General features: G+C 34.9%; 1 protein-coding gene across 5 annotated transcripts in view; it reads right to left on the bottom strand.

The window, feature by feature from the left end:
- Positions 1-18,042, bottom strand: part of LOC126892745 (venom dipeptidyl peptidase 4) — a 66,617-nt gene that overhangs the window by 9,848 nt on the left and 38,727 nt on the right. For all 5 annotated transcript variants that reach the window (XM_050662398.1, XM_050662400.1, XM_050662399.1 and 2 more), the window contains exons 3-8: positions 7,563-7,657; positions 6,786-6,860; positions 5,949-6,001; positions 4,914-5,113; positions 1,900-2,069; positions 687-911 (exon numbers count right to left, since the gene is read on the bottom strand). In XM_050662398.1, coding sequence (XP_050518355.1) covers positions 687-911; positions 1,900-2,069; positions 4,914-5,113; positions 5,949-6,001; positions 6,786-6,860; positions 7,563-7,657 — 818 coding nt within the window. The remainder of the gene's footprint in view (positions 1-686; positions 912-1,899; positions 2,070-4,913; positions 5,114-5,948; positions 6,002-6,785; positions 6,861-7,562; positions 7,658-18,042) is intronic.

Below are 18,042 nucleotides of genomic sequence, written 5' to 3'. Positions count from 1 at the left end.
TGTTTTTGAACAGTTTATGTTTGTGCCAAACTCTCTTCCCACTGTGTCAATGGCATTTAAAAGGCATTGTAATTCGTTCATGTCATCACTTAAAATATCTGTATCGTCTGCATATCTGATTGTAGTTATCCGAATTCCATTAACTTTCACGCCCAATTCCAAATTATGCAACGTTTCTTTAAATATTCTACCTGAATATAAATTGAATAATCGTGGGGACAATAGACAACTCTGTCTGACACCTCTTTGTCGATGTTTGACACCAGTATAATTTTTCTATGATTCGTACGTCTTGACTATCAACTCCTTTATCATTTGATATTTTAATTAGTTTGAGATGATGTACTCAATCAAAGGCCTTTTTATAGTCAATAAATACAGCAAGAGACTATCATTTCATCCAAATCCACGCGTCAGCTAAAAAGTTTAGATCCTCTAAATCTCTCCACTAGGAACTAGAAAGAAGATACTCATTTATGTAAAAGTCTGAAATTTGAAAATGGAAACTAATGTTGGAAAAGGGTGCTCACCACTAGGTGTAGCTCCCACTGTGTCATTTTTTCTATCTCTGTCAAGCATATTGCCTATTGTTATATTGATAACACATTGCAATAAAGTTAAAAAATAAGGATAAATAGAGTACCAAGAGATCGAAATTTATAAAAAAAAATTAAATATCTACTTACCTCTTCACAGCTGCCGTTTGTTGAACACCTTAGAATGGAACTTTTGTTTTGTACTCGGTTGGTGCAGACCAAAGACAATTCGTCAGCAGAGATCCAGGTCAGTCCGTAAAAGATGAAGTCGTTGGGTTCCACGTTGCTTATATGAAGAGGTATTTGAATTTCCTTCGTTTTCTTGTTTGCTATGTCGTACAAGTAAATTCTGGCTATTGGATTCGGAGTTCCAGACTGCAATAAGAAAAAACATGTATTAACGACATAATACATTATCCCGTGTCTGATAAGGAGCCCATATCAGACACAAAGCTCGTGTCTGACACGGACCCCGTGTGTGATACGGTGTTTGTGTCAGACACGTAACTCGGGACTTGCACGTGTCTCACACGTTCGGCCGAAATACAGCGCTATTTAAACATTTTATAAGAAAGTAAATGTAATTGCAAGGAAATTGCAATAAAGGAAATGATTGCTAGAAAAAGAAAAATAAAGCAGGAATGGAGAACACAAGGAATAACTGAAAACAAGACGAAATTAAACAAAATCACCAAGAAAATTAAATTACAATTACATAATATAAATCATATCTTACAGGCTTATTAGCAAACAACATATATTGATTACTCCCTCTGGAAGGCCATGAGAAAAATCAAACATCTGCAACAACAAATACCACCAATAAGGGATCAAGAGGGAAATTGGTGTAGAAATAATAAGGAAAAAGCCGAAGCATTTTTACCAATCACCTCACTAATGTATTCTAGCCACATTCCATGGAAGATGGTGATACAGAGGAAGAAATAGATGACTTCCTAGAATCATCCTATCAGAAATCACCATTAAAGAATCTAGAAATAGTATCCAGTATGAAATCAATCCAAAAACAGCTTCCAGGTTCGACCTGATCAACGGAAAAGTTCTGCAGCAACTAACAAGCAAAGGTCTGAAAATGATTACGCAATGTTGCCTGTGGGGGTCAGTCAAGAGAGAAAATTTTCGTTTACAGTGTCTAAGAAAATTCTGTATTTGGGTAGGGATAAAACCCTACACAGAACGATACAGAACTGTTCAACGTTGAAACATTATGAACATGAATACCTTATTATCTTAATTTTGTATAAGATTATGACAGGTTTACTACATTTGTTTGGAGATTATCAGCAGTACCATAAAAATTGTGCTGTTAACAATGTTAAAACGGAAGATAAAAAATACTTACTTTTGGGTACCTGATGACTGCTTCATGGGGATATTGACTTCCAGGTGATCCTGGTTCTCCGTAAATAGTGTAGGACAAATTATAGACTTGTTCGTCATTGAATACTGCATAAGCCAAGTAAGCTCCATCTGGTGAAAACCATAAGGCTGAACCTGATGCCAATACTTCCTCTAAAATTAAAATATTAGATAAAAAAATGCTGATCGTCTCTACATAGTAGGTTGTGCCAATAATATACTTTTAATCGTCTAAAGCAGGGGTTACCAATTGGACCGCATCCGGACCGTAGGCTAGTTTTGTGCGGACCGTAAATAAATTCAGAATATAGTGTCTTGAAATTATGAAAATGTTTGGCCATGAAATTGAGTGCCATGTTGTACATTTTTTAAAACGTTTACTTGGCTTGGTTGTTATCACGGTCTCCGCAAATTTTGTAATCCATTTTAAAAATAGTTCTAGGCTACCTATGTACCTGAAATTTTCAGAATAGCCTAGAACTAGCTAACAATGCAATATTTAACTGCTGTTATACAGGGTGATTGATTAGTGGGGTAAAGCTCCGTAGATCCGTTATAGTAATCGACAGCGATAAAAGTTAATAACCAAAAATTGTAACCAACTTTGGACTTCACATTAGAAAATTAGTTAGAATGTTACAGGGTGTTCGATAACATAGTGACAGATCAAAGTTATGTTTTTTTAAATGAAACACCCTGTATGTTATTTTATATTTAAAATCTTCTCGACTTCTCCATTACAAAAATATAAAGGTTTAGTATGTTATACAGGGTATTTACAAAGTTATAACCAATTTTATATGAAAATCGTAACAAGTTTAACTCCCTGTATAAATAAAAATAAGCACAACGGCAATGGTTTATTAATGCCATATTTTTTTATTTATTGTCAAATTTTTTATAAATAATCGATCGAATAATCGATATAAATAATCGATTACTAATTTTCTTTATATTGAATACAGGGTGAGTCAAAACGCAAGTACATTTTTTTCTCAGTAATTTTAAAAGAAACACCCTGTATTTTATATCACTATCGAAAAGTACCATTACCGTACTTTAATTTTTATATAACATTTCCTATGTCTAAATTTATTAGTTTTCGAGATATTTTTATTTTTCAGAGCAAATTATTAATTACGGGTCTAAATATTATATCCAAAATTTAGGCAAGTCATGACTGAATTGTCTAAAACTGACAATTTACGATTACTGATTATCAATCTGTAATCAAAGTTAATTACAATTTTAGTTATTAACTTGTATTGCTATGTATTACTATAACGGATCTACGGAGCTTTACCACACTAATCAATCACCCTGTATGGATAAATCGATTTTTTTTATTTCAAACTATTTTAAAAATGTGACTAGTGCAATGATATTTTAAGGTACGTTAATAAATCGATATCTACAAATTGATGGTGGGTCAGTGGCATTAGACTACAGATCGAGAGTTCCCTGGTTCGAACACGGCCGTTACCTATCATTTTTTATTATTTTTTTTAATAAATAATTAAAAGTTGATATACTTAAAATTCATATTTTATAAGTTAATTATTATATATAAACCATTTTAAATAACCGTGGTATTATAAAAAGTAATTTTTTATACTAGTGTAATTTTTAGAATTATAATAACAGTTAATAATACATCTACTAAAAATTCATATTTTATTCTTTAGAAACATGTTGTGTCCTGTATATAACAAAACCGTGTTATTATAAATAGTACTTTTTTGTTATAGTGTAATTTTTGGAATTTTAAGCATTTTATGCCGTCAAATTATTTTATATTCTCTCCTATAAATAATAAAAACGTTTTATTATAAAAAAGTTCTTTTTTATAAAAGTGTAATTATTTTACATAGGATATAATTTTTTAAACAAATTCAAAATTATCTTTTTGCCCCGCAAAATGTGTTTTTTGGTTTTTTGGTTAATTTTAAACAAAAAAGATCTTTTATCATTTTTCTCAAAAGTTGATAGTTTTCGAGTTATAACCGATTTAAAATCTGAGAAACTCAAAAATACGTATATGCATTTTCGAGGCTTGAAAACTCATGTGTAAATTATTATTACTGTTCGGGTTGACAAGTGACTAAATTTCAATAAGTGATGTTTTAAATTTGTTAAAAAAAATTGTTAAACAATTTCTGCCCAAAAATTTCGCCAATATTTTATGCCAAAAAAATAAACAATTTCTGCCCAAAAAATAAACCGAATCAGAGCAACCAGACACAGGTAGCATTAAATCTGGACCCCGAAAGTGTCATAGGAAGAGACCATCAGGGAATATAATTGGTGACCCCTGGTCTAGAGTAACTACGCCTATGTATTAAACAAAACGTGTTCTGATACCGTCTCTGACACTGTATATAAGATCGAACAGAAATCCATTAGGACATTCTCTCTCTCTCTCTCTCTCTCTCTCTCTCTCTCTCTCTCTCTCTCTCTCTCTCTCTCTCTCTCTCTCTCTCTCTCTCTCTGTGAGTTGAAGGGAGGATAGCCAACCAGGAATAGATGAGTTGAACGTATCCCGAACTTACCCGAAACCTTCCGAACTCCGTCGATTTGGCGAGCTGAGCAAAATCGACCAATTTCGATCCCCTCCAGCGGCTATATGCGTTGAGCGTAGCCATTATTACATATTTTACCATCACGCGCGCTGAGCGAGATACTTCCTCTCTTTATGCATTTATTTCGCGTTATGCAGAATAAATGCGATTGAATACTATACTAAAATATGAAACCGAACAAAAATTAGAGGGAGACACGATAAAATAAGAGGGAGCCATAAAAAATGGGAAAAATTGGAGGTAGATACGATAAAACAGGAAAAGTCAGAAAAAATTGAGTGGAGTGACTGTGGATGGTAATTGATTGGATCCCTGTCGCATGGCGATGCGATGGGCAAAATCACTAGTAATATAATAATAATCTCCTGTTTCCCTTATGTCTAATATGTGCAAGTTTTAGACTTTTTATAATAGTTACCTTCATAAACCCAATCAGGTACACCGCAATAAAGAACACCTGGAATCCCTACAACAGTCACAGCTACAGGAGTTTCAATGTGCTTGGAAAAATCATCAATGTAGTAGATGTTGTTTTCAAGAACATATACTAAGCCATGTCCCTCTGGAGAAAACTCAACTAACTGCAATGGTTGCTGATTGGCAAGGTGATAAAATTTTCTGAAAACAATTTAAAAAATATATTATTTATTAAATCCGTTATTATTATGAGATGTTATTTTTTTGTTCTCTGCTCTTTTGTATGGTGTCGAAGGTTGGACTTTAACAAATAAACTCAAGAAACTGGAAGCTATTGAAATGTAGGTGTTTCGGAGAATCCTACGAATAAGTTGGGTGAATAGAATTCTTAACGAAGTTGTTGTGCATCGGATGGGAAAATTTAGGAAAGTCGCCAGAACAGGTAAAAATCGCCAACTTGAATATTTTGGCCATGTCACGTGACACCCAGAGAGATATAATATACTCCATTTAAAAATACAAGGCAACGTAGACGGAAGAAGAGGGTCAGGTCGAAGAAGAACGTAATTGTTTAGAAATCTGAGAGAATGGTTTAACAGATCCTCTGCATCCCTTTTCCGAGCTACCGTCAACAAAATTACTATAGCCAATTTGATAGCCAACGCTCGATGATCGAGCACGGCACATGAAGAAGAAGATAAGATCTTAGACAATAAATGAAGATTAAATTTGTGACAGACTAGCAAACCAAATGCCCGCTAAGGTGAGTTCCAGGCCTGCCGGTTGGAGAAAGAGGAGTTCTGTTGGTAGGAGGCTCGCTACGGTTAGGCGTAGCGAGTTAAATCCAATACGCCTACGACACCTCCCTAGAAGTCTTTAGAAAATTCTCACCTCCCAAAAAAAGAGTTGCAGACCAAAATATGAATAAAATAATATTAATGTCAGAAAATTACCAAGGTGCAGATGTGGAGAACAGATTTTAATCATTTAATAATACTATTTAAGCCATTAAACTATAAACAACTAGTTTACTTACTGTTGAGCGACATCGTATATTGTGTAGATGGCAGTTATTGAATGCCGAAATACCTACAAGTATAAAGGTTTTATAAAGATATAAAATATGAAGATTTTCATATAAAGATATTTAAAAAAAGTAAGAGAAGAAAATGTGAAATGGCGGGTCACATAGTAGGGTAATTCGTAAACTAAGTTTCCCTATGGCGTTGAGAAAGAATGCGACATGCTGGGAGAAATCTGGCAACACTGCATTACATATCAACTCTCATGCTTTATCCACCACTTTCGCCTGCTGCATTGCTCAGTGTCGGTCTAGCACCATTCGAAGATGTTATGTGATATTTTTTTAAATTCAAAATGGATTTCACCTATTGAGAATCATTGTCAGTTAATCGAAGTTTATGGGCAAAAGTGCATATATGTTCAACATGTTCCCAAATGGTGTAGAGAATTCAGTGAAGACCGAACGGGAATTCACGATGAATCTGAAGGTCTTCCACTCACATCTTCATCGGGAATTTCCGTCCGTTGCAAACATGTTGAACATACATACACTTTTACCCATAAACTTCGATTAACTGACGATGAAATCATTGCATTTTGCATTTAAAAAACGTATCACAGCATGAATTTCCCATTGGCGTTAACATCGACCGTGACCTCCATATTCGAAGGCTGCTAGGCCGACACTGAGCAATTCAGCGCAGCGAAAATGGTGGGTTAAGAGAAAGGAAAGGTTGATTTGTAAGGCAGTGTTGGCAGATTTCTTCCAGCACGTCGTACCCTTTCTCAGTGGCATATGGAACCTTTTATTATGAATGACCCTTGAACTTTTGAACCGCCAGATACTTACAGCAGAGACGTTGTATTTTAGTAAGACATATGACCGGTCCGGAGACAATCTTAATTCTGCTGTTGGATATTCTGCCTAAAAATTATAAAATCAAAAATATATTGACTTTAGCAATTGCATATACAGGGTGAGTTATAACTATTGATACGTATATTAGGTTTAGTTTATTTGGACCAAAATATAAGCGATGTCCCGATGTGTACGCTACACGCTCGTCAATGTACGTCTACCTTGAACTAGCGGTAAGTATCTAATGGCAATTAAAGTGAGAATGTGCATGTGTCACAGTGTCATGGATCCGTGCCACGCATACTGCGAAGACTCGGTCTGGCACTGATCCGTGCCATGAGCATAAAATATTGCTGTGGAAGAAGATAGTGTCTTAAATTTTTGATTTTTATTTTATTTCCTTGCTAATAATTTCACTGTGCACCGTAAGAGGAATATCTTCGATAACATGGGCAGACCAAATTGTGGAAAAATCTCTACAAAAAGTCGTCCCTCTGGCTCAGAATCACATCCAACGGAAACAGCAAGATAATAATATTTAGAGTCTCACCACACCCCGACTTAGGCTCAAGGAAGCAGTAGGAGGATCTTTTTCCAGAGAATTTTTTTTGTTAAGTAATATTTGAGATAATAACAATGTTTTGGTTCAAATAATCTAACCCTAGTCCATATCCCAATTACTATAGCTTACCATGTATATCTTAGTAAATATAATAAACATTATAATTTTATTATCAAAAAATAATCATAAATAGAATGTATCCTTACCAGTACTTTGTTGTCCAGGAATAGATCAACGCTCTTTGTTGACATATTAAAAAACAAAATGTCATTTTCGAATGTTTTGTACATGAAAGCAGAATCTAAAAACAAATTTTATGAAAAAGAATTTAAAAACGTTTATAATAGAGTATTATAAAGGTTAATTTAGATAAGGTTTTATAATACAAAAAATATCGTAGAATGCAGATAAAATTAGATTAACTGGGTCTGTTTTAGAATACGTCAAAATTGGTAAGAGATGTAGAGGAAAACCGAGAAGAAGATAAAAGGACTGTGTGGCAGAAGAGTTAAAAGAGAAAGGTTTTACTGAAGAAGACACGATGGACAGGAATGAGGGTCTAAGCAGTGTAAAGAACAGAGCCCCCAAATGGAAAAAGCTGAGGAAGAAGAAGAAGAAGAAGTATTTATACTACCTTAAATCATTAAATGACTTAATCAGAAATGAACTAGTGGAGAATCTTGTGCAAAGTGAGTATTTTGTTTCCCAAGTTTTGCAATTGTGATGTAACTTATTTAATTTGAAAAAAAAAGTCGGAATAGTTAACACTTTAACCATGGGGGTGGTTGCCACCCCATCTCGGGGGTGGAAATTTTTTATTATATTTTGACCACAAAAGTTGGTAAAAACATTCATTCTAAGCAAAAAACGTTCTATACGTTTTTTTGATAAAATTAATAGTTTTCGATTTATTCGCTAGCGAAAGTGTTAGTTTTATATCGAAAAAATCAATGGTTTTAATAAGTTTTATGCTAATAACTCCAACAGTTTTCGTTTTATCAAAAAAACTTTACTAAACAAAAATGTACCTTTTGAGAAAATAAACAAACCCGTTTTCCTTAATTTTCTTCAAGACCAATAGTAATCACGCTATACTTTATTATATGTTAGCTCTTCTTCGCCAAATGCTAAATATTGTAGTTTCAAAGTCAAACGACGGGAACACTATGCATTTTTCGAGGATAACTTGTTCAAACTAATTTAATGTATTTAAAATATCTATCTCTAGAAATAAAATAAAGGTCTTTAGCTCAAAAATGAAGTGACTTATAATGAAAAGAATGTCAGTCCTAATTTTTTTCAGCGAAAAAGTGGTCGGAAGCAACCCCCTAATCACCACCCTAATTAAAATTCGTCATTGACTTTATTTGGTCTTCGTTATTTATGTATTATTAATAGGCTCTAGAAGTTTGACCGGCTTACAATGATTAGTTTAAAAAAAATGGAGTTAAAAGTGAATAACGAATTTTTGTAGTGTGGGGAAAAAATGGTTTTTTTTTCAGAATAGAAAGATTAGAATCAGAGATACGAAAAAATGTTTAAATATAAAATTGTAGCTTATTTAATTCCCAAGAACCCAATTTGCAAAAATTTTTTCTACGGCAAAAATTGAGTGAGCTGTTGACAATTACCAACCCTTTTGTCACCCTTTTCAAAGTCACCTCTTTTGCGAGTGAGGACTTTAAAAAGATTTAATATCAATAGGCTTAAAGGTCTTGCAAAAACCTATAAAATTCTTTTTTACCAAACTTTCTAAGATAAAAAATAAAAAAGTTACGGTTAAAAAATCAATATATATTTTTGAAAAAAAAAAGAAGAAATCCAATTGGAAGCATGATAATGTAAGTTAGCGGTGTTTTTAGTCATTGGCCTTATTCATTCTTCTTTATTTATGTATTATTAATAGATTCTAGAAATTTGACTGGCTTAGAATGATTAGTTTTTAAAAAACTGGTGTTAAAAGCGAATAAGTAACGAATTTTTGTAGTTTGGTAAAAAATGCTATTTTCTTCAGAATAGAAAGATTAGCATCAGAGATACGAAAAAATAGTAGGATATTTAATTCACAAGAAGCTGGTTTGAAAAAAATTTTTCTACGGCAAAAATTGAGTGAATCATAAATGAGCCTATAAGAAAAACATTGATTTTTTTGATACAAAACTACCACTTTCGATAGTGAATAAATCGAAAACTATTAATTTTATCAAAAAATTGTATAGAATATTTTTGCTTAGAATAAATGTTTTTATCAACTTTTGGAGTCAAAATATAACAAAAAATGTCCACCCCCGAGATGGGGTGGCAACCACCCCCATGGTAAAAGCGCCTTTTGGACTATCCACGACTTATTCTCAAATTTTCAAGCAAATCGATAAATTCTGTAAAAATTGCGAGGTTTTGTCCTATTCTCAGCTTCATTACTTGGACTAATAGCGTCACAATGAAGAACATTCTAACTCTTTATTCATCTGTCCAATAATAAAAGTAAAGCACAGATTAACATTATAAAACCTAGGTGCTAAATAGGGTTTCCCATAAATCCAAAATATCACGAAATATGTATGTGCGTTACACATGTTCATCAAATTGTCATGTTTGTAGCTTCTACTGAGAATTATTTTAAGAAAGTAGCAGGTGGCTTAAATACTGTTTTTCTAGTTACATAATAAGATAACTTGTTTATCTTTTTTTATTATATAAATTTGCCCTCATTCTCTGATTTTCAAAAGATCTGGCAAGTGGAAATACAATTAAATAGCTACATAATTAATGTCTATTAAGCTAGAAAGACCATTTCATACGGGAGCCATGAGACACACCCCATATTTTTTTGCTATTTTATTGCTAATTTATTACGCAAATTAAAAATTTATTGCTTCATCCCCTTCAGAGAAACAGGTGGCCATTCCAGCTTAATATTAAGCTAGAAAGGCCAACATTCATATATCCGGAACGAAAGTAGATAGAGAGTTGCTTCCGGCAGCCTATTTTATTGCTAATTAATTGCTAATTTATTACGTAAAACAAAAATTTATTGCTTCATCCCCTTCAGAGAAACAGATGGCCATTCCAGCTTAATATTAAGCTAGAAAGGCCAACATTCATATATCCGGAACGAAAGTAGATAGAGAGTTGCTTCCGGTGGCCTATTTTATTGCTAATTAATTGCTAATTTATTACGCAAAACAAAAATTTATTGCTTCATCCCCTTCAGAAAAACAGGCGGCCATTCCAGCTTAATATTAAGCTAGAAAGGCCAACATTCATATATCCGGAACGAAAGTAGATAAAGAGTTTCTTCCGGTAGTCTATTTTATTACTAATTAATTGCTAATTTATTACGCAAAACAAAAATTTATTGCTTCAACCCCTTCAGAGAAACAGGTGGCCATTTCAGCTTAATATTAAGCTAGAATAGCCAACATTCATATTTCCGGAACGAAAGTAGTTATAGGGTAGCTTCCGGCGGCATATTTTATTGCTAATTAATTGCTGAAAGATTGAGTTTACAAGAATTTACAAACTCACCCCCTTCAACCCCTACCGTTATCATCATTCCCCGGAATCCACAAAAAGTGAAAATAACCAGTTTAAAGAGCTAAAACCAAGTACGTATTTTTTGCTCATTAATTACTACATGTCTAAGCCAAAAATGAATGTTTTGCTTCCTCCCCTAACGAGCCACAATGGCTGCAGCGGTTTAATACTTAAGGCTGCAATACTCAACACTCCTATTTCAGGAAAGAAAGCAGATAGAGGGTCGCTTCTGGCGGCATATTTAATTTTTAATTAATTGCTGAAAGATGGGTTATACCAGTATTTACAAACTCACCCCCTCCAACCCCTACCGTTATCATCGTTCCACGGATTTCACAAAGCGTGAAAATAATCAGTTTAAAAACTTAAAACCAAGTGGGTATTTTTTTCTAATTAACGGCTGCAGGTCTACGCCAAAAACCAATTTTTTGCTTCATCCCCTAACGAGAAACAATGGCTACTGCGGTTTAATTCTTAAGCTACAATACCCAACACTCCTATTTCAAGAACGAAAGCAGATAGAGGGTAGTTTCCAGCGGCATATTTTATTGCTAATTAATTTCTGAAAGATATGGTATACAACAATTTGCAAACTCACCCCCTCCAACCCCCACCGTTGTCATCATTCCCCGGATTTCACAGAAAGTCAAAATTACTAGTTTAAAAACCTATGACCAAGTGGGTATTTTTTTCCTAAGCAACTGCTGCAGGTCTACGCCAAAAACGATTGTATTGCTTCATCCCTTAACGAGCAACAATGGATACTGCGGTTGAATACTTAAACTACAACACTCAATTCTCCAGTTTCAGTAACGAAAGCAGATAGAGCGTCGCTTCCGGCGGCCTATTTTATTGCTAACTAATTGCTTATTTATTATGCAATTTAAAAATTTATAGCTTCAACCCCTTCAGAGAAACAGGTGGCTATTCCAGCTTAATATTAAGCTAGAATAGCCACCTGTTTCTCCGAAGGGGTTGAAGCTATAAATTTGTAATTTGCGTAATAAACAAGCAATTAATTAGCAATAACTGGAAATTGAAGCAGAAACAGGAGAATTGAGTGTTGTATTTTAAGTATTCAACCGCAGTAGCCATTGTTGCTCGTTAGGGGATGAAGCAATACAATCGTTTTTGGCGTAGACCTGCAGCAGTTGCTTAGGAAAAAAATACCCACTTGGTCATAGGTTTTTAAACTAGTAATTTTGACTTTCTGTGAAATCCGGGGAATGAGAACAACGGTGGGGGTTGGAGGGGGTGAGTTTTTAAATTGTTGTATACCATATCTTTCAGAAATTAATTAGCAATAAAATATGCCGCTGGAAGCGACCCTCTATCTACTTTCGTTACTGAAATAGGAGAATTGAGTGTTGTAGCTTAAGTATTCAACCGCAGTAGCCATTTTTACTGGTTAGGGGATGAAGCGATAAAATAGAATTTGGCGTAGACCTGCAGCAGTTGCTTAGGAAAAAAATACCCACTTGGTCTTAGATTTTTAAACTGGTAATTTTCACTTTCTGCGAAATCCGTTGAGCGATGATAATGGTACTGGTTGGAGGGGATGAGTTTGTAAATTCTGGTATACTCAATCTTTCAGCAATTAATTAGCAATAAAATATACCGCCGAAAGCTACTTTCTATCTACTTTCTTTCCAGAAATATGAATGTTGGCTCTTCTAGCTTAATATTAAGCTAGAATAGCCACCTGTTTCTCTGAAGGGGTTGAAGCTATAAATTTGTAACTTGCGTAATAAATAAGTAATTAATTAGTAATAAAATAGTCCGCCGGAAGCGACGCTCTATCTGTTTTCGTTACTGAAACAGGAGAATTGAGTGTTGTAGTTTAAGTATTCAACCGCCGCAGTAGCTATTGTTGCTCGTTAGGGGATGAAGCAATAAAATCGTTTTTGGTGTAGACCTGCAGCAGTTGCTTAGGAAAAAAATACCCACTTGGTCATAGGTTTTTAAACTAGTAATTTTGACTTTCTGTGAAATCCGGGGAATGAGAACAACGGTGGGGATTGGAGGGGGTGTGTTTGCAAATTGTTGTATACCATATCTTTCAGAAATTAATTAGCAATAAAATATGCCGCTGGAAACGACCCTCTATCTGTTTTCGTTCCTGAAATAGGAGTGTTGGGTATTGTAGCATAAGGATTAAACCGCAGTAGCCATTGTTTCTCGTTAGGGGATGAAGCAAAAAATTGGTTTTTGACGTAGACCTGCAGCTGTTAATTAGAAAAAAATACCCACTTGGTTTTACATTTTTAAACTGATTATTTTCACTCTTTGTGAAATCCGTGGAACGATGATAACGGTAGGGGTTGGAGGGGGTGAGTTTGTGTATACCCCATCTTTCAGCAATTAATTAAAAATTAAATATGCTGCCAGAAACGACCCTCTATCTGCTTTATTTCCTGAAACAGGAGTGTTGAGTATTGTAGCCTTAAGTATTAAACCGCAGTAGCCATTGTGGCTCGTTAGGAGAGGAAGCAAAAAATTCATTTTTGGCTTAGACCTGTAGCAATGAATAAGCAAAAAATATGTACTTGGTTTTAGCTCTTTAAACTGGTTATTTTCACTTTTTGTGGATTCCGGGGAATGATGATATCGGTAGGGGCTGAAGGGGGTGAGTTTGTAAATTCTTGTAAACTCAGTCTTTCAGCAATTAATTAGCAATAAAATAGGCCACTGGAAGCAACTCTCTATCTACTTTCGTTCCGGATATATGAATGGTGGCCTTTCTAGCTTAATATTAAGCTGGAATGGCCACCTGTTTCTCTGAAGGGGATGAAGCAATAAATTTTTGTTTTGCGTAATAAATTAGCAAATAATTAGCAATAAAATAGGCCACCGGAAGCAACTCTCTATCTACTTTCGTTCCGGATATATGAATGTTGGCCTTTCTAGCTTAATATTAAGCTGGAATGGCCACCTGTTTCTCTGAAGGGGATGAAGCAATAAATTTTTAATTTGCGTAATAAATTAGCAATAAAATAGCAAAAAAATATGGGGTGTGTCTCATGGCTCCCTTATGAAATGGTCTTTCTAGCTTAATAGACATGCTTAATTATGTGTAATAGGAATACTCTATCAGTACTTTCTTGTTATTAAATATAATATATTCTTATCATTAGACGTTATAATGAACTGGGTTTTTTTCAAAATAGTAGTAAATTTGGGAATTCCCTTATCCATGCACTAAATGTTGCTTGCGCAGCTTTGGTTTTATCTTTGGTTTTTTGCTAATTTTTCCATTATTATTCTTACAACAACGGATGCTAAATATTGACCAATTGCATTTCTAATAACAAATTTGTTTATTATATTTTTCTTACCAAAACCGCCGGTTGTTGGAAGCGCCGATAAATAAATTAAACATAGATAAATTAATTATTTTCATTTCCAGATTGCTTCATTTTCATGATATATCTATCATTTTATTCAAAATCAGGATAGGGTCTTGGAATCTTGGTAGTCTTACAGGTAAGAGTCTGGAGTTAGTGGATGCGCTCAAACGAAGAAGAGTCCAAATTGCTTGTATTCAAGAAACTAGGTGGAAAGGACAAAGGGCGAAAGAACTAGGTGAAGGATACAAATTGTGGTACGTAGGGAGTAGTAACACTAGAAATGGAGTTGGTATAATTGCTGATAGTGAAATGAAAGATAACGTAGTAGAAGTTGTAAGAACGAGTGATAGAATGATGTCAGTGAAATTTGTAATTGATAAAGAGGTATTGAATGTTGTGTGTGTGTATGCTCCCCAAACAGGTCTGGGTGAGAATGAAAGAAGAGCTTTCTATGATCAATTAGGAGACGTACTGAGTGATATTCCAGCAGAAGAGAAGGTTATAATAGGAGGTGATTTCAATGCACATGTGGGCCAAACCAAGACAGGATATGAAACAATACATGGGGGATTAGGCTTTGGAACTAGAAATGAAGCTGGAGATGACATGCTTGAATTAGCAACAGCATTGGATATGGTGATTGTTAACACATTCTTTAAAAAGAGAGAAACTCAACTTATTACCTACAAAAGTGGACAACATCAATCCCAAATAGACTACTTCATGATAAGGAAAGAAGACATACGTGAATGCAAGGACTGCAAGGTAATAGTGAGTGAGACAGTAAGCCAACAACATAAGCTGCTTGTTCTGGACATCGAAGTAAAAAGCGAAACTAAACAAAAATATCGGAGAGGACCACAAAAAATCAAGTGGTGGCTGCTGAAAGATGAGAAAGAAGGTCTATTCAGGAGAAGAATAGTAGAAAAAATATGTTGGAACATGAAAGGAAGCCCTAATACAATTTGGAGAAAAATGGCCAGTAGTATTAGAGAGACTGCTATTGAAATACTTGGGAAAACGTCAGGAAAAAAGTTCGAGGATAAAGAGACTTGGTGGTGGTCAAACGAAGTACAAGGAAAAATAAAAGAGAAGAGAAAATTATATAAAAAGTGGCAAGAAACCAGATCCGACACAGATCTTCAAAACTATATGGTGGCGAAAAAGGAAGCGAAAGTAGCAGTAGCAAAAGCCAAAGCAGAAGCGTATTCAAACCTATACGATCAACTTGATACCAGGGAAGGCGAAACGAAGATATATAAAATAGCCAAACAGAGAGCAAAGAAAGCAAAAGATTTTAATCAGATTAGATGTATCCGAGATGAAAATAATAAAATACTAGTTCACGAAAGGGAAGTCAAAAAGAGATGGAGAAAGTACTTTGACAGCTTATTAAATGAAGAATTTGACAGACAGCCTGTAGAGTCAACGGAGACAGTAGCAGCAATGGTCACCAAAATAACCAACGAGGAAGTGGCTCAAGCGCTTCAAAAAATAAAGAAAGGAAAAGCGGTAGGACCAGATGATATTCCTGGGGAAGTATGGAGAGCATTGGGAGAGACAGGAACAAGATGGCTAGCAGGTCTATTTAATAGAATTATGGAAGTCGGACAAATGCCAGACGAATGGAGAAGCAGTATACTGGTACCTGTTTACAAAAACAAGGGAGATATACAACAATGTACAAACTACAGGGCTATAAAACTGCTTAGCCACACCATGAAAATATGGGAAAGAGTAATTGACAGACGGATACGTGAAGAGACCGAAATATCCGAGAATCAATTTGGCTTTATGCAGGGTAGATCAACAACAGATGCAATTTTCATTATAAGGCAGTTGATGGAAAAATACAGGAGTAAAGAAACAAGCGCTCATATGGTATTCATTGATCTTGAGAAAGCATATGATAGAGTTCCTCGAGAGATTCTGTGGTGGGCACTCAATACGAAAGGAGTCCCTGGTGAATATGTAAAGATTGTGAGGGATATGTATGAGGGAGTTACGACTAGTGTTAGGACAGGTGTGGGAGAGACTGATAAATTTCATGTGAAAGTAGGATTGCACCAAGGCTCGGTGCTTAGTCCGTATTTATTCTCATTAGTTTTGGACCAGATAACAGCGAAACTACAGGGTAACATTCCATGGTGCTTAATGTATGCTGATGATGTCGTGTTAGTAGGAAATAGTGAAAGAGACTTAGAACAAAAACTGGAACAGTGGAGACATGCTCTGGAGGAAAAAGGTTTAAAACTTAGTAGGACAAAAACAGAGTATTTGGAATGTTCATTTAAAGATGGATCTACTACAAATAAAATGGTATCTTTGGATGGTGAAATGATTGTGAAAAGCAATAGTTTTAAGTACCTAGGATCGGTATTACAGAGTAATGGAGAAATAGATGGAGATGCATGCAGTAGAATTAGGGCTGGATGGATGAAGTGGAAAGAAGCGAGTGGTGTGTTGTGTGACAGAAAAATTCCAATGAAGCTGAAGGGAAAATTCTATAAAACAGCCATAAGACCGGCTATGATGTACGGAACTGAATGTTGGGCAGTGAAAAAGAAAGAGGAACAACGAATGCATGTGGCGGAAATGAGAATGCTTAGATGGATGAGTGGAGTGACAAAGAAGGATAAAATTAGAAATGAGTATATTAGAGGAAGTCTAGGTGTGGCACCAATTGATGCCAAAATGAGAGAGCATAGGTTAAGATGGTTTGGTCATGTTCAACGTCGAGACGTTAATCACCCAATACGAAGAATAGCTGAAGTGCAGATTCCTGGAAGGAGTAGGAGAGGAAGACCAAAGAAGACCTGGGGGGAGGCGATAAGGCAGGACATGTTGGTAAAGGGGATTAACATTGATATGACCCAAGACAGAATTGGGTGGAGAAATGCAATTAGGGAAGCCGACCCCGCATAGGGATAAGGCAAAGAGAATGATGATGATCTATCATTTTATTGATATTACTAGAACAACATCCGTCACATAGCACCTTTGCAGATTTAAAAGTATTATTGTACTAACAATATACCATTGACTAACATTTTTTGTCTTAGATTTGTATATCCAGATTTAGCCATACACTCCCTCTAAGGGAAAAATTGACTCATACCAGATACTAGAGTATCAAAAGGATTGAGCTCTGGTGGGACTCTTTCCGTGTTATCGAGCCCTAGGTGACCTGATACTCCGGGGTGTCTCCCAAAAATTTTCGTACGCATCTAGACGTCGAGAGTAGCACAGCCCATAGATTAGTATATTATCATTATCAATATCACCATGTTCGTCATTTCCCCAAAGACATTATAAATGGATCTATTGTTTCTTATATTGTTTCCAAAATTTTACTTCCTTCACTGTTTTATAGCTTTTTCCAGTTATTATCAGATGAAGTTTTAGATTTTTTGCTAGGGCAGCGAGGAGTACGGGTTTTGATTTTAGAAGAAATTTATTTATTGCACCAGTCAAATCTTGAACCTAAATTATATTGGCTAATTATTTAACTAACAGAGATGGTGGCATAAATGTTTGAACTTCTTTCGCGGCGAATGAAAACAGATCTTCACAACTTAATATCTAACGGGAAAAACCTTTCGGCGGTTTTTTGAGGAATTATCTTCTATATTTTTAAACAAAAGCCAACCCGACTTTAGTCAAAACAACTAGGCGGTAGATTTAATGAGGAATTATATTATGGCAGCCCAGCATGAGTAAAACCAAAATCGTGACAAATACAAATGACAGAATATCTAAATAATCAAAGGTAAAATAATCAAAGTTAATAAAGAGAACCAAA

Source organism: Diabrotica virgifera, chromosome 9, assembly GCF_917563875.1.
Source record: "Diabrotica virgifera virgifera chromosome 9, PGI_DIABVI_V3a".
Taxonomy (NCBI): domain Eukaryota; kingdom Metazoa; phylum Arthropoda; class Insecta; order Coleoptera; family Chrysomelidae; genus Diabrotica; species Diabrotica virgifera.
This window is presented reverse-complemented; position numbering and strand designations above follow the sequence as displayed.